Source organism: Durio zibethinus, chromosome 24 (genome assembly GCF_047325235.1).
Source record: "Durio zibethinus cultivar Kanyao isolate XHJ-2024 chromosome 24, ASM4732523v1, whole genome shotgun sequence".
Lineage (NCBI taxonomy): Eukaryota > Viridiplantae > Streptophyta > Magnoliopsida > Malvales > Malvaceae > Durio > Durio zibethinus.
Window position 1 is genome coordinate 4,899,671 of NC_143185.1, and position 16,172 is coordinate 4,915,842.

At 29.7% G+C, this 16,172-nt stretch overlaps 1 protein-coding gene across 1 annotated transcript; it reads left to right on the top strand.

Moving 5' to 3' along the window:
• The first annotated feature begins 2,215 nt into the window (after positions 1 to 2,215).
• Positions 2,216 to 4,098, top strand: LOC149511878 (uncharacterized). Its single transcript, XM_089753443.1, has 6 exons — positions 2,216 to 2,582; positions 2,664 to 2,728; positions 2,931 to 3,179; positions 3,267 to 3,433; positions 3,560 to 3,742; positions 3,861 to 4,098. The coding sequence occupies exons 1-6, from the start codon at positions 2,216 to 2,218 to the stop codon at positions 4,096 to 4,098; spliced, it is 1,269 nt and encodes a 422-aa protein (XP_089609569.1).
• Positions 4,099 to 16,172: the final 12,074 nt, after the last annotated feature.

Below are 16,172 nucleotides of genomic sequence, written 5' to 3' on the forward strand. Positions count from 1 at the left end.
TTATCATGCAATAATACCAGACCGTTCGGGTCGGATTCCTGATAGCCCAAAGAAGGTAGGGGATGGGGTCTCTAGACCGCTGACAGAGGTCCCAATACTTATCGCCAGTCCAAATCGTAAATGGAAGAGAGTTAGAGGAATACCAACCAGGAAGGCCTTGCTAGAACGGCCCCAAACTCATGCTGGAAGGAAACGTATCCATGAGATTCTAAAGGCGGTAAGGGAGGGTGAAGGTGATTGGAATAAAAAGGTTAAAACTCAAGAAGAAAGGCTGATTGTGGTGGTGATTTGGTTCATATATCAGCAGAGGTTGGCAATGAGAGCTAACCCTGCCGAAAGCAATAAGTCTCTTGGTATGGAACTGCCGAGGATTAGGGGCACCCGTGCAGTTCATGAGCTGACCAGGCTGGTCAATGAAAATAAGCCCCAACTCATTTTCCTTTCGGAAACAAAAAAGAAAATGAATGAAATAGATTGGTTGAAGTATATGTTGGGTTTTGACAATGCAATAACAGTGGACTGCATAGGAAAAAGTGGGGGACTGATGCTTATGTGGTTGCAGGAAGCGAATATTTCTTTGTTGTCTCTTTCAACGTCCCACATTAATATTATAGTAAATGGAGTTGAGAACAACGGGAAATGGAGATTTATGGGTTTCTACGGAAGACTGGAGACACATGGAAGGTCGGAGTCGTGGGAGTTACTGAGAACCCTCAGGGATTGACGTTCGCTACCGCGGTTATGTGCACGTGATTTTAACGACATTCTGGCGGAGGATGAAAAACAAGGTGGGAGCCAAAGGCCTGCATGGCAGATTGATAACTTTAGGAGGATTGTTGATTCTTATGGTTTCGTAGGGATCCCAATGGTGGGGTCAAATTTCACATGGACTAGAACGAAAGATGGAGGAAAAATCCTAGAGAGGTTGGATAGGGGACTACGCGATACTCATTTTTTAACCTTGTTCCCATCGTTGTTGGAGAGCATTTGATGTCAACCACTTCAGACCATTTGCCGTTGTTATTTAGCTTACGAGAATCAAACATGGGAAATTGGAGAAGTAACAGGACTTTTGGATTTGAGAATATGTGGGTGGGCCGTGCAGAGTGTGAGGAGGTTATTAACATGGAATGGAGAAATAGACAGCCAAAAAATATGGAGGATTTGTGTCAGGTGATGAAGGGATGTGGAAGAAATTTGCTTTCTTGGAGTATGTCAAGGTTTGGGAACCTGAGTTCTAAGAAAGCTTAATTAAAGCGAAGACTGGAACCCCATGAGCAAGGGTCTAACGGGTTTGAACAAGATAAGAGGGACCTTAATGATCTCCTACACCATGAAGAGGTGGTGTGGCGTCAACAGGCTAGGGAGATGTGGCTCAGAGAAGGTGACCGTGATTCAAGGTATTTTCACAGCGTGGCGTCTAGGAGGAGAAGAAACAATGCAAGTAACAGAATCCAAGGAGAAAGCGGGCAATGGTATGACCATAGGGAGCACGTGGAAGCCGTTTTCTTGCATTATTTCGAAAACCTCTACAAGTCAACTAATATGGAAGGGGTGGATAGTTTTTGTGGGCTGGTAAGAGGCAAAAGTTACGCCCGAGATGAATAGGATCTTGGATGAGGATTTTTTGGGCAGAAATAAAAGATATGCTCAACCAGATGAACCCGGGAAAGGCGCCTAGCTCGGATGGGATGAATACAATGTTTTACCCGAGGTATTGGCATATCATTGGGAAGGATATTACAAATATTATTTTAATGTGCCCAATGATAATCTAGCTCTTCATGATAATCTAGCTATTCATGAGATTAACCATACAAATCTGGTGTTGCTAGCTATTCATGAGATTAACCATATAAATCTGGTGTTGATTCCAAAAATAAAATCTCCATGCTCTGCTAAGGACTACAAACCTATTAGTCTCTGCAACGTAGTCTACAAAATAATTTCAAAGGTGCTGGCAAATGGATTGAAAATGGTCTTGCCAATGATTATCAGTGAGATCCAGAGCGCCTTTGTGCCCGGTCGGTCCATTTTTGGCAATGCCATGGTAGCGTTCAAAACCTCATAGTTTATGAGAAGCAAGAGAAAGGGAAAAGGTAGTCATATGGCAATCAAATTAGATATGAGTAAAGCACATGATAGGGTGGAGTCGAATTATTTAGAGACTCTGATGAGGAGGTTCGGTTTCTTAGAACGATGGATTGCTCTGATAATGACGTGTGTGCGTGTGGTTACTACTCGGTTGATCAATGGTAAACCATGTGGTAGGATTTTTCCTTCACGGGGACTAAGAAAGGATGATCCTTTTTCGTCTTACCCCTTTATCTTGTGTGTAGAGCGATTGTCATGTCATCTTAGTAAAGCAGAGATTGATGGCAGTTTAAGGGGGGTGGCAATTAGGAGTGGTCCGCGGGTTTCCCATTTACTGTTTGCAGATGACAGCATTTTCTTCATAGAAGCAAAGGAGGAGGTAGGGGCGAGTTTACTACAAATCCTTTGTAACTATGAAGCTGCCTCCGGTCAGATGATAAATAGTGAGAAATCGGCAGTATTTTTCAGGGCAAATACAAAGATTGCAAGTCAAAACTAATGGATTTTTTTGGTATCCACAAACCGATGGACCATGGTTCGTACTTGGGCTTCCCTACGTCTTTTGGCAGGGATAAACTTGCTATTCTTAAACCAGTTGAGAGTCGGGTGTGGGCGAAAATACAAGGTTGGCGAGGTAAGCTCCTCTCACAAGCAGGAAGGGCTATTCTCATACAATCAGTGGAACAAACCATTCTAACAAACCTCATGCCCTGTTTTAAGCTACCAAGCAACTTTATAAATCAATTGTCTTCTTTAATGGCTGGCTTCTGGTGGAGTGATGTGGATGGGAAAAGGAAAATTCATTGGTGTAAATGGAGTCTATGTGCTACTCAAAGTTAGATGGAGGCCTTGGATTCAAAGATTTAGCAACCTTCTACATGGCTTTGTTGGCTAGGCAAGAGTGGCGACTAATTCAAAATGAGGAATCTTTATGCTCTAAAGTTTTAAATGCGAGATATTTTCCACATGGTACCTTTTTTAATGCAGAGCATGGAGTAAATCCCTCCTATTTGTGGACTAGCTTGCTAGAAGGTAGGAAAGTTTTACTCCAGGGATCCAGATGGAAGATCGATGATAGCAATAAGGTGGATATTTGGAGCGACAAGTGGCTGGATAAATACCAAAGTTTCATGGTGGATCAACCTAGGGGTTAGACTCCTACACTGTTGAAGGTAGCAGTCTTGATAGATCAAGAAATAAAAAGGTGGAAAAACGAAATTGTTGATGAGTTATTCACAGAAGAGGGTGTGGCTAGGATTGTGAATATACCTTTGAGTAAATATGGGCCAGGGAACACTCTGATTTGGAATGATACTCTGCTTGGAAATATCACAGTGAGGTCGGCTTATTTTAAAGCAAGGGAGGAATTAGGTAAAACTAGTCTTGATAAGAGTTAAAGGCATCCAGCATGGAAGTTCATTTGGACTTCAAAGGTGGCCCTAAAGGTTAAGAATATTTTCTGAAGGCTGGTTCATGGTTATCTTCCAACAAATGGGAAACTTATTGGGAAAGGCATGCAGTTAGAGAACTGCTGTCCAGTATGTGGGATCATGGGGAAGTCATGGTATCATGTTTTCATAGAATGCCATCTGAGTCAGACGATCTGGGCGGAGATTGTACAGACAACTGCCTGGCCCATCTGTCTATGGTAACCCGGAGGATTTTTGGCTAAATCTTTTGTCTTCGGCAGCTCAAAAAGGGTTTTTGGAACTATGCATATCAGTGTATGGCTGATTTGGACAAATAGAAATAAATGCATTCACCAGGGGACATGTTTCACGTGTAAAAACCTTTTGGGAATGGCTTGGTAGATGTCGAGTGAGAGGTTTATATGAGTCTCGGAACGTAAGGATACAAGTCCAGAAGCAGGGAGACTGGATTCCTCCTGAGCGGGGTCTACTCAAATTAAATGTTGATGCATCCTTTGATGCTAAAAAGAATGAGGCAGGGATGGGGGCGGTTCGGAGGGATTATGAAAGGAAAATTCTTCTGTCAGCTTGTTAAGGAGGAGCAATGGGAAGCAATGCTTTGTTTGCAGTAGTAAAAGCCATTAAATGGGGCCTGCAGCTAGCTTGTGATCATGGGGTTGAAAATGTTAAAAGTGGAGAGTGACTGTCTCCTGGCTATACAGCAGATAGTCCACGCACAAAATTCTTTCTTTGCAGGTGGCAATGTGATCCATCACATCAGGGCCTTGGTATCAGGCTTTCAGACATGTAGATTCCAATATATTAATAGGAGTGCAAATAGACTTGCTCATGATCTAGCAAAATTATCAGGTTCTTTAGAGGAGCAGCGGCTATGGCTAAACTCTCTACCACCTGAATGTAATGATTCTTCCGTGGTGAATGAATGAAAAGGTGCTTTCTCATAAAAAACACTTGCACGTTAGAACATATACTATTTATAGAAAAGATCAGTTGAAGAAATTACTCAACGTCAAAAGATAAAAATAATTTATATATATTAAATTTCTTAAACTTATCATAGTGTCTATTTTTTCTCACTTATTTTTTTTTATTTTATTAATGATAAATCCTTTTTCATTTTACCATATAACAGGTGTCCATAAGTCTGATTTATGTTATATCATTGATTTGTTCAATTGGGAAGAAACAGGACTTTGATGCAGCCTTCATTTAGCACCTTCCGGGCCAGGCTTGAATGGGTAGGGCTTAGATTCATGGGATACCAAATAGAATTTAAACGGGCTCTTCCTTTGTTGGAAACAAAAAAAAAAAAAAAAAAAAAAAAAAAACATTTGTTTTAGAAAATTTTTTTGGTGTAAATTGATTGGCCCAATCTCATAGAGCATAGATGGCAAGAATAATTTCCCTCACCAAATAGTATTTAAGATAGGTCATCCATAAAACTTAAAAATACCAACACAAATTACCAGCGAAATGGAGAAAGCAACAGTAAATAATTATTTCTTTTTTTTTTTTTTGATATTTAAAATTATCTGAATTTAAACTCTAATTATCAAAATTATAAGTTTAGTAATTTATCAATAATCGTATTTTGTTATTAGCTAAAATAAAGAGGGTTTACATAATTTTTTTTAAATATTTAAGATTATTAAGATTTAGATTTTAATTATTAAAATTAAAAATATAATTTTTATTAATAAATCATTTGATTGTTAACAAATCATTCTTTCACTTTATATCAAGTGTTCAAATTTTTAATCAAAATAAAGTTTTTTTTTGTTTTTAAATATTTTTTACATTTACTTTTTTATATTTAAAATTTATTTTTTAGTTTTGATCAATAAAAACATGATACATCAACATTATAAAAAAATTTACAATATTAAATACATAAAATTAAAACTATTTTCTTAATATGTATGAAAGTTAAAAAGGAAATTAAAATGAAAGAGAATAATTTTAATAGGTGGCGTGTTTTTTTTTTTTAGGAAAAAAGAAAAAAGACAAAAGTAGGATTGAAAACACGTTCGTGTCTAAATCACCTCATGTCATTGCAATTGAATAATGTTGAAGAATACCGTAGCATCATTGATTCCCCAAGTCCTTTGTCTTCTCCCAAACCACAAATGAAATTGGGAAAAGCGTTTTGAAAAGGATTTTTTTAGCATAATTTTTTCATTGGCCGGCTTTGCTGCACGACAAAGGGCTTGCTTTTGCTTCAATATCTATCACATGCTCAGTTTCATCACTATTTTCTTTTGGACTTTTTGACCCTTTATTTTCAGCCACGATTTTCATTACTTCAGTCTAAGTTTTGAAATTTGAACATGCCTCACGAAATTTCTACAAAATAAAAAAAAAGGTTAAAAGCTAAGATTATGGTAAAATTTAAAATTTAATTCAGTTAATTTATATAATTATTTTTTAAAAATAATATCTAAAAAATTTAAAATTTAATACTTACAATTTTTATTTTTATTTTTAGATTATAATCTTTCTTGTGAAAAAAAAAAATAAGACTATATTTTTGTTGGTATTTTATTATTTATATTTTATATTTATTTTTGTAAAAATTAAAAAAATAATAATAAAGTATCAATTAAAAAAATCCAATTAATCCTACGTCTCAAAAAGAGACATGCAACGAGAGAAATTTTTTAGCTTTTTTTTTTTTTTTTTTTTTCACTAATGCATTCAACTCAATATTAAGGTTAAGTACATTCCACTTTTTTTCTTCTTCGAATAAAAAATTTTTTTTATATGTTCAATTTTTTTAAAATGTTGCTTTCATATGTGTGAGAATATATAATTTTAACCATAAAATTAAGGAACTTTACATAATAATAATTTTAATTTTTATCTATATTTTTTTAATACCAAAGATATCTTTTTTTTAAAAAAAAATTATAAATATTGAGATCTTAATCAAATATATATTAAATATTATTTTTTAAAAATAATTATATAAATCAATTAAATTAAATTTTGATTACAATCTTTATCAATATTTTACCTAAATAAGTTAGCCCAAATTGGATTAAAACTTTCATAATCCTACATCAATTCAATAGAAAATGGCATGAATAAGAGGACAGGATCCACAAAATCAGCTAGAGAAAGTGAAGTCCCTGATAGGCCACATGTTCTCTTTCAAGAAGTATCACATAGTTACAAACAAAATCTGTCATTTTCTTAAAGCAACCAAATATATATATAAAAGAAGGTACTTGTTGTAAGTTACACCAAACAACAACTAGGAAGGTAGCGCCAAGGGAAACGACAACAACTATAATTTTTAATGCCATAGTGAGATTTAGATGAGAGATAGAGAAGTGCATTTAATTATTTAAAATGTTTTATAATATATATATATATATATATAATTATTATAAATTAAATTTTGATTATTAAAATTAAAATTTTAATATTTTATTGATACATCAAATGTTATTCATAATAATAATAATAATAATAATAATTATTATTATTATTATTATTATTATTAGGTTAATGATTTAGGGTTTAAGCTATAAAATATTAAATCAATATTAATTCATATTAAGTTTAAACTATTAATTTTTTAAATTAAGATAAAAATAACTTTATTAATATAATGCGTATATTTATAAAATTAAATAAATAAAAAATTACTTTTATATACCTAGAAATGAATTGACAAAGCACTTTAAATATACTTCCGACTTGAGTTCATTTTTTTTTAAAAAACCTCAACTATCTTAAGTCAATTTTGATGTTAAAAAAATCATCTCTTATCATATCGAAATAGGCTGAAATACATAAACTAAGGATTATTTTTTTGCATCTCTATTAATTGGCTTATTAATTGACTCATTTTATGGCAAAATTTATCTATTAAAAAAAAAAAAAGTGAAAGGAAAAAAAACCAAATGAGACTCCACATTTATACCTTTGCTGGATTTTTTTCACAAAATTATTTTAATAAAAAAGATAAAGACAAAAAAGAGCCGAAAGGAATAAAAAAGAAAAAGAAAGCTCATTGAGGTATTACGGGCATATCCCAATTGAGTAAGAACCATCATATTCAAATTATTTTGGCATTTTATTTATCAACTCATTTTTTTTTTGCAAAATTTATTTAATAAAAAATGAAAAAAAAAAGTAAATCAAAATGCCACATGAACACGGGCATAGATTTTTTATACAAAATTTATCTAAATTAAAAAAATTAAAAAAAAAAGAAAAAAATAAGGTAGCACATCAAAACCTTAAATGAGGGTCTAACAAAAGTTTAAAAAAGTCAAATTTATAAAATAGATGGTGTATTACATCTTAATTATGGATAAATATAGTATGTTATTAAATTATGATATTAAATAATATTTTTATTAATATAATACATATATAAATATAAAATTAAATAAATATTAAAAATATAATTTAATATATAATCAAAGAAAGATAGAATACCACAAACTTGCCTTCGATTCAACTTTGATTTTCAAGAAAAACAATCTTCATTCGTTTTCAAATAAAAAATGCATCAATCAGATCTAGACAAATCAAAATCCTTCGGTTGCATATTGTTTTGTTATATATACTTTCATTGACATTTTTCTTAAAAAAATTTATTTACTAATGTCTTTTATTATAAATTATTCGAATAAAAAATTAAAAAATTCAAAAGGCAAAAAGTGAAATAAAATGTGATGTGTACACATCGATTGGTTTTTGCAATAAAATTATATAATTAAAAAATAAAGGAAGAAAAAAATTAAAATTAAAAAAGGTAAAAAAGAAAAATAAATGAAAAACACAAAAGTTGAATTATCACTTGACATTAAATTGACCCTATAGTAAAAAAATTAAAATAATTTAAAAAATTATATATTTAAAAAGGAAAAAAAGAAAAAAAAAGAAGAAAATAACTTAACATGTGGCATATCTTTGATATGAAGTTGACATGATAAAAAAAATATAAAATCTTAAAAAAAAGAAAAAGGTAAAAAAAGTTAAACATGTGGCATATTCTTAGTATTAAGCGAATCTTATTAAAATTAAATTTAAAATCTTAAAAAAAGAAAAAGGTAAAACAAAAAAACAAAAAAAAGCATGGTATAAAGTGAGGCTCACCTTTAAAAACAAAATCTTTCAAAAATTATTTATTACATATAAAATTATTTATAAAAAAAGAAAGAAAAAAGTAAAAAAAAAAATGAAAATGACTAGTGGATACCTTCATTACTTTTTTTTAGAAATTTATCCACTAAAAATAAATATCTAAAACAAAAAAGTTTGAAAAATTTTGAAAAAGGAAAGAATGTAAAAAAAAATGTAGAAAAATAATAAAAAAATCTAGTGCAACATTAACTCCACATATTGGTTTAAAATATTGATTTATGAAATTAAAGTAAAAAAATATATTAATATAATACATATATGCATAAAATTAAATAAATAATAAAATAAATACTTATATATATATATATATATATCGAAATGAATTATGACAAAACATCGTGAATATATTTTCCACTTGAGCTCATTTCTTTATAAAAAACTCAACCTACCTTAAGTTAATATCGATTTAAAAAATCACCCCTTATCAAATTGAGATGAATCGAAACTATTATAATGTATAGATCAGTATATATATAGCTAAACCTGACTTTAAAAAGTTGACACTAATTTTTTTTTGTTTGGATGCGGTTGGCCACATAACCGAATCTGTCCCATTTTAAAGAGATATCTCAACATTGACTTAGGTATTTTTAAATAGTAGATTCTAATATACGAAATCAAATTTAAGTCCGAGAATACAGTTACGTATGAGAAACGTTATAACACCCTTACAACTCCCATCTAAGGATAGTACCTATTTGATTTCATATTATCTATCATAACGTATAGATCCGCGGACCTATCATTAGATATGGATTAGAGGGAGTCACCATCAATCTTTTTTGTTAAGGTGTTATTGGCCACTTGAAACATATCCTGATCTACAAAAATAGATATCAGGTTTGAGAGTCGGTTACGCATGGAGAAGGTTGTAGCAACCCCACAATGACCATCTAAAGGATAGTACAAATTTGATTTCAAATTATCCAAGCTTTGATCATTTTTATGATTTACTAAATAATTTCATATTAAAAATTAATCTTAAAATTGTTCTAATACTTTGGTAGCAATTTAAGATAATTTTCTCATCTCATGAGCATTCATGGAGATTAGTGTCCCATTTTGAAGAAACTCTGTCGTCAGATTTATTAATTTTTATTCAGAAAAAAAGTAAATTTTCCAATAGTTTGATAAGACTTACTTTGAAACAATCTTCCAATAGTTTAGAGGATAAGAATTATTTTTTTTAATTTTTTTTAAAACTAATTTATGAAATTTCTCAATAGTTTGGTGGATTTCACAAATTTATTTTGTAAAGATTTTTTTAATTTTTTTTATTGAATCATTTTTCTCTATTCTTTTTTTTTTTTTACTTTTAGAAATAAAAATGGAAGAAATAACATTTTTTTTAAGAAAATAAAACCAAAAAAATAAAAAATGGGTTAAAAATAAAATAAAATAGAATAAAATCAAGAAATAAAAATAAAATGAAAAAGAAAAAACCTATGATCGGGTCTGGTCGGTACCAAGATCAACGTGCGGATCCTGACTCGGGTTCAAGCGGATCTTAAGTGATCAAAACGATGTCATGTAAAGGCAGTATATAAGTAAGGTTTAACACATTTCTGCTCAGAAGCTTCTTTCCCTCTCTTTAGTTGATTTCTCTCTGCCTTTTCTCTAAAAGTCCCTAAAAAACCCACTAGCAAATTCAATCGAAAACTGAAAATCTCATCGATTTCTGGGAATGTTGCTGAAAAATTCAAGCGAAAATTGAAAAACTCACTAGTTTTTGGAAAACCTGTTAGATTCTGAAAATCTCACTAGAAACTTTAAACAGTCACAAAATAATTCATCAGAAAACTCATGTTCTTCCCAAAACCTAAAAAAACCCAGATTTCTTCAAATTTTCTCCAGATTTCTTTAAAATTTGCCTAAATTACTCCCAAAACCTCTAAGAATCTCAATTCCAAATCCAATAACCTAAAATCAAGTCTAAAAACTCTAAACTGAATCCGAAATCCTAAAATTTCTAGAATATCCCCTACTACCAAAATTCCCTAACTTTTCTTTCTTCAAACTTTGTTCTCCAAATTTTTGTGTCCATTCTTTGTAGAATCAATTCAATTTATAATCATTCCTAGGAATAATTTTAGGAAATGGACAGAATCAATCATAAGCTTGAATCTTGGGATTGCATTTTGTCCAGCGTGATTTTTGGGTCTAGAATATTAGCTGATCACATTGATACGATTTTGTGTTTGATCAAGGGATTCTGATCCTGATTCTTCTTTCCCATTCACGTGCAAATTGGAACAAAAAAAGAAAGAAGAAAAGAAAAAAAGGAATGAAAAAAAATGAAAAAATATAAATATAATACTAATAATATAATAATATAAAAAAATAATAAATACTAGTATTAATAATAGTATACTATATTATAATATATGTTATAACAACAAAATATAAAAAAGACTAGCCCAATTAAGCCCGAACATAAATAGGCCTAATTAGGCCTGGACACAAATGGGTGTTTATATTATCTAAATTTTTGAATTTTTACCAAGTAAATTTAATTATTAAAATTTGATCTTAAAATTACTCCAATCATTTGATAGATTTAAGATAATTTTCTCACCTCAAAAGTATTTATAGAGACTCGTGTCTCACTCTAAAGAGGCTTTGTCATCAGATTCATTAACATATTTTCTAAGAAATTATTTTTTGAAAGAAAATAATAAAATCTTTCAATTTTTTGGTAAGATTTTAATCAATGCATATCCCACAATTGTTTGGTGAGCTTTTTATTTGAAAATCTTGAAAATTTCTTTTGAAAAAAAAAATCATTACATATTTTAATAGTTTGGTAAGATTTAACGAAAATTTGAATCCTATAATTGTTTGGTAGGATTAAAAAATTATTTTTTGAAAATTTATTATAATATTCTCCAATCATTTGGTAAAAATCATGAATTTATTATGAAAATTTATTTTAAATATGCATAAAAGAAGAAAGAGAAGCAACTAAGTAACATAAATAAATATATAAATAAAGAGGAAAAAAAATAGAAATTACCTTGTCTTCTTTTTTGTTTCTCTATAAAACAACCTATGGTTTCGCTAAAACCCCTCACCCATGGTGATTGCTTTTTTTTCTTTTTTGGTTTAAACAAAAATCAAACAGAAAACTTAAAACATATATATCCAAAACTTTTGAAAATTTTACTGTCAAAGTTTTTTTTTGAATGCATCTCTTTTGTGTTTTTTCTTAACCCCTTTTTTTGACATAGAACTCCAAAGAGAAAATCCTAATTATCTAACCCTAAAACACTAGAAAAGACTTTTTTTTACTCTTTCTCTTTTGATTTTTCTGATTGATTCTTCATTATTTCTAATTGATCCTAATGTCATCTTTTTATAAGCCTATAATCCAAATCATAGTAGGAGAGTTTTTTTTGGTTTCAATCTCCTAATCAAAGTCAATTTTAGATTTTTAATCCAAGTCCACCTTTCAAATCAATACATTTCATTTTTCAATAAGAACATTAGACTTCAAACTAAATCAAACTTTTTCCTTTTTCTTTTTTAATAAAACCATAAATCAAATAAACCTAAACTTAACAAAATATTAAAATCTTAAAATTAAATTAAAAAATATCCCGGACTAAATAGGGTGTCTACAATTGTCATTCTTTTTGCATTTTTTATGAAACAGGAATTGTGCAAAGATAAAAGACATTCATTTTGCTCGGGCCTAAAAAAATAAAAAAATAAAATTATAAAAACTCCTCCTCAATAGAGGTTTAACAACTTTTAAATATAAAATACTCCTCTTATCAGAGACATAACAGCTTTGAAAAATATAAAAATTTAAACATTCTACTTTGAGGACTTATGGATATTGCCTAAAGGACTCGGGATTATGCCCAGAGGCCTTTTAAATCTCAATATGAAAAACAGATTTAGCTCAAAAGATTTATTAATTTTGTCTGAAAGACTTAGAGACTATTCTCGAAAGTTTTACAAATCTTGACATTTAAATGCTCCTCTAAATTGAGGTTCCATAACTTTGAAAATGTAAAAGCGATTTTTATCTTATGGTGATCAAAGGTTCATTCAAATATTCAAATCGAAGATTCAATATTCTTACCAAAAGATTCTTGAGATTTGTCTAAGTCTTCAAGATTCTTATCAAGGATTCAAAGATTCACATTTTGAAAATCTTAAAAATTCACATCCAAGATTCAAAGATTCTAATTTAAAAAGTTCAAATCTAAAATTCAATGTCTCAAGGATTTGCATATGAGATTCTCATCTTGTAAAAAAACTCCTTTAAACGGAGGCTATAAAACTTTAAAATTGGAAAAAACTTTTAACCAAGATTTACCAACTCTTCTTGAAATCATTCTCTTCATCCAAAGGTTTAAAACTTCATCTTCACAATATTTTCCTCATAAGAGAATCAAAATCTTATCAAATGGTGTTATTTTTTAAAATTTTAGTTTTTATGAGATTATGCTTGGAGGTCTTAAAAATTATGTCCAAAAGTCTAAAATATTATATCCGAAGTTTTAAAAATTATGTCCAAAGATCTTATAAATCATACTTGGAGGTCTTAAAAATTATGTTTAGAGGTCTTATAAATCATGTTTAGAGGTTTTGAGAATTATGCTTAGAGGCCTTACAAACCATGCCCAGAGATCTTACAAACCATGCTCAGAGGTTTTGAGAATTATGGCCGGTGGCCTTATAAAATATACTCGGAGGCCTTGAAAATTATGTTTGGAGGACTTACAATAAAGGTCATACAAATCATTTCTTATCTTTGAAAAAACTTTTCCTTAATAAAGGTTTTGAAACTTAAAAAAAAAATAATTTCTTTTGAAATAAAACATCTCATCTTGGAAAAGGTTTCACCCCCTAATCAAGGCTAAACACTTTTACAAATCTCATTTTGAAAATTTTCTTAATCCAAAACTTATCACTTTTTTCATGAAAATTTTTTCTCGACCGACAATTAAAATATTCTAATCTACAAATTCTCCTCAATCGAGGGTTAAAATATCATATTTCCAAATTCTTAACCTTTCAAAATCAAAATTCAAAGTCAATTGAATATGTAATGAATAAGATGAATGTCATGCATGTAATGCAAAAATCAATGTCATGAATATTTAAATATGGTGAATAGGTCCTTAAACCTTTTTTCATTTTTTGTCACAGAGCTTTAGAACTAGCTAACAAGCTAGTTTTCAACAATAATCCTCTACCCTCTTCTTTTGACTCAAAGCATTCCATTTTTCAAACCATTTATCTTATACATGGATCTTTTTCAAACCTTTTACCTTAACCATTCTTCTTGTTCCAAAAAATCATTCTTACCATAATAATCTAAAATCACCTATCTTTTATCCACACTAATTTTGTCAATTCAAATATAAATATCTTTATAACAAATGCCCCAATGTTCATAACATCCAAAGAAATTGCCCATATAACTATTTCATAATCCAAAAAATGCATATTCTTTTAAAAGCATGTGATTGAATCTTTTACAAATTGGTGATTATTACATAGAATAATGAAAGTAAATCTCAACTTGGTGTATTTAAGGGAATGAAATTGTTCGACACACTGAGGTCTTAAAGAAGATTTTATCACTAGACAGGAAAAAACAAATTAATATGTCTTCAGTTGGGCTCACCAATGAAAAATCATCTTTTTAAAGTGCAATCCACATTTGCACTCTTTTAATTTATTGATATGATAATTTACAAATGCCAAGACTAACTATGATAAATGCAAAATTTTTGGGAAAAAAAGAAAAGTTCAAATTTCAAAATAAATCTTCGGATTAGAGTTCATCTTTTTGAATTTATCAAAGATTTTCATTTGGTTCATTTCTTTAATAAGATTACTTGAGTTGCTTCCAATCCTACTCTAGACTAGCCTTTCGAGTTTTTACTCTAGAGCTCTATTCAATCTATTTTTTTTTACTATTCCATTATGCATTTGAAAACTCAAAATTCATCCAAAATAAAAAAGCAATGGTGATTTTCTAAGGAAAAGTTTTTCAATTTAAATATCCACACTTGATCAAAATGAGCTTTTCAAAAGATGTAATATAGGCTAGGGTTTAGAGTTTTGAAAGAAAAGATAAATAAGCGTAAAAATGTGTTTAAGGGTAATCAAACCAAGGATCATTTATTTTCTTGATGAAATTTTCTTTTCCACTTCTCAAATCATGTATTTTTATCTTTCCTTTTTCTTTTTTCTTTTTTTTTTTCTTCTTTTTTTCATATTCAAACAAATTGAGCCCAAAATTTTAAAAACTTGCCTTTTAACTGTAGGCATTCTTTCCTTGCCTTTAACTTTGTATGCATTGCTTTCTCAAATAGATCATTTTTCATACTTGCCCCTTAGTGTGGAAGATAATCTTTGGTTAATGGTTTTCTAAAAAATATCTAATAAGTTTAAAATGGGTAGCAAATAGATATTTTCTTTTCATGAAAGGAATATGAAAGATGGCTATTTATCATATTAGGTATGAATAGCTTCATTGAAAAGCAATTCTAAATAGAAGATTTTTTTTTAAATTTTGGAATAATTTAAATATCTCATATGCACGATATTACAATCAATTTTTTTGTCTTTTTTATTTTGTTTTATTTTTTTTTACAACTCAAGCTCAAATTACTGCATCAAATGAAGTTTCAATGTAACAATCTTGATTTTCACAACTCACATCAAAAGATAAAGTAAATGCCATCCAGAGAAAAGGATATTGGAAAAATAGGATAATTTGACTTTTTGATAAACTTGCCCCAAAATAAGGGTAAAAAAAAATTAGGACAATGAAATAAAAGGGATACTGCATATATCAAGATGTGGAACAAATATATTAAGGGATATGACCTTTCCAGTGATTATACCTAAAAAAAAAAATAATTGAAGAGAATAGGTTACGTTTAGGCTAGCCTTGATACTTATCAAATTACTCAAAATCCAAAAACTTTAAGAAAGTATCTCATGTATTGGCTTGCAAAGATTTTGCAAATTTCATTGCTCATAGCCTTAATAAAGATTATCATCATTGAAACACCTTTCGATAAAGTGAAAAATTAAGTTTGTGAAACTTGAGAAGTCAAGCTTTAGAATGATGTTATTCTTAACTGAATTGGAGTATGAACTGGTTATAACTAGGTATATTCATTCTTGACAATAATTACCAATTTTTTCAAGATTATTTTTACATATAATGCAGGAATTCATACGCAGAAAAAATAAAACTTAAGCATAAACTCAGGCATATGTCATATTAAAACTTAGATAACAAACTTAAAATTATGAAATCTTCCTACAAATTGTTTGATACTTCACATATCTACAAAAAAAACTATTGTAATCAGATTTTCACTACTCCATAAGTTCCATGGTTAAAGTGCCTTTATTGATAAATTCTCCAATTTTCTCTTTCAATTCCTTGCATCTTTCAGTTGAGTGTCCAATTACTCCCATGTGATAATCACATCTACCATTCGAATCATAATT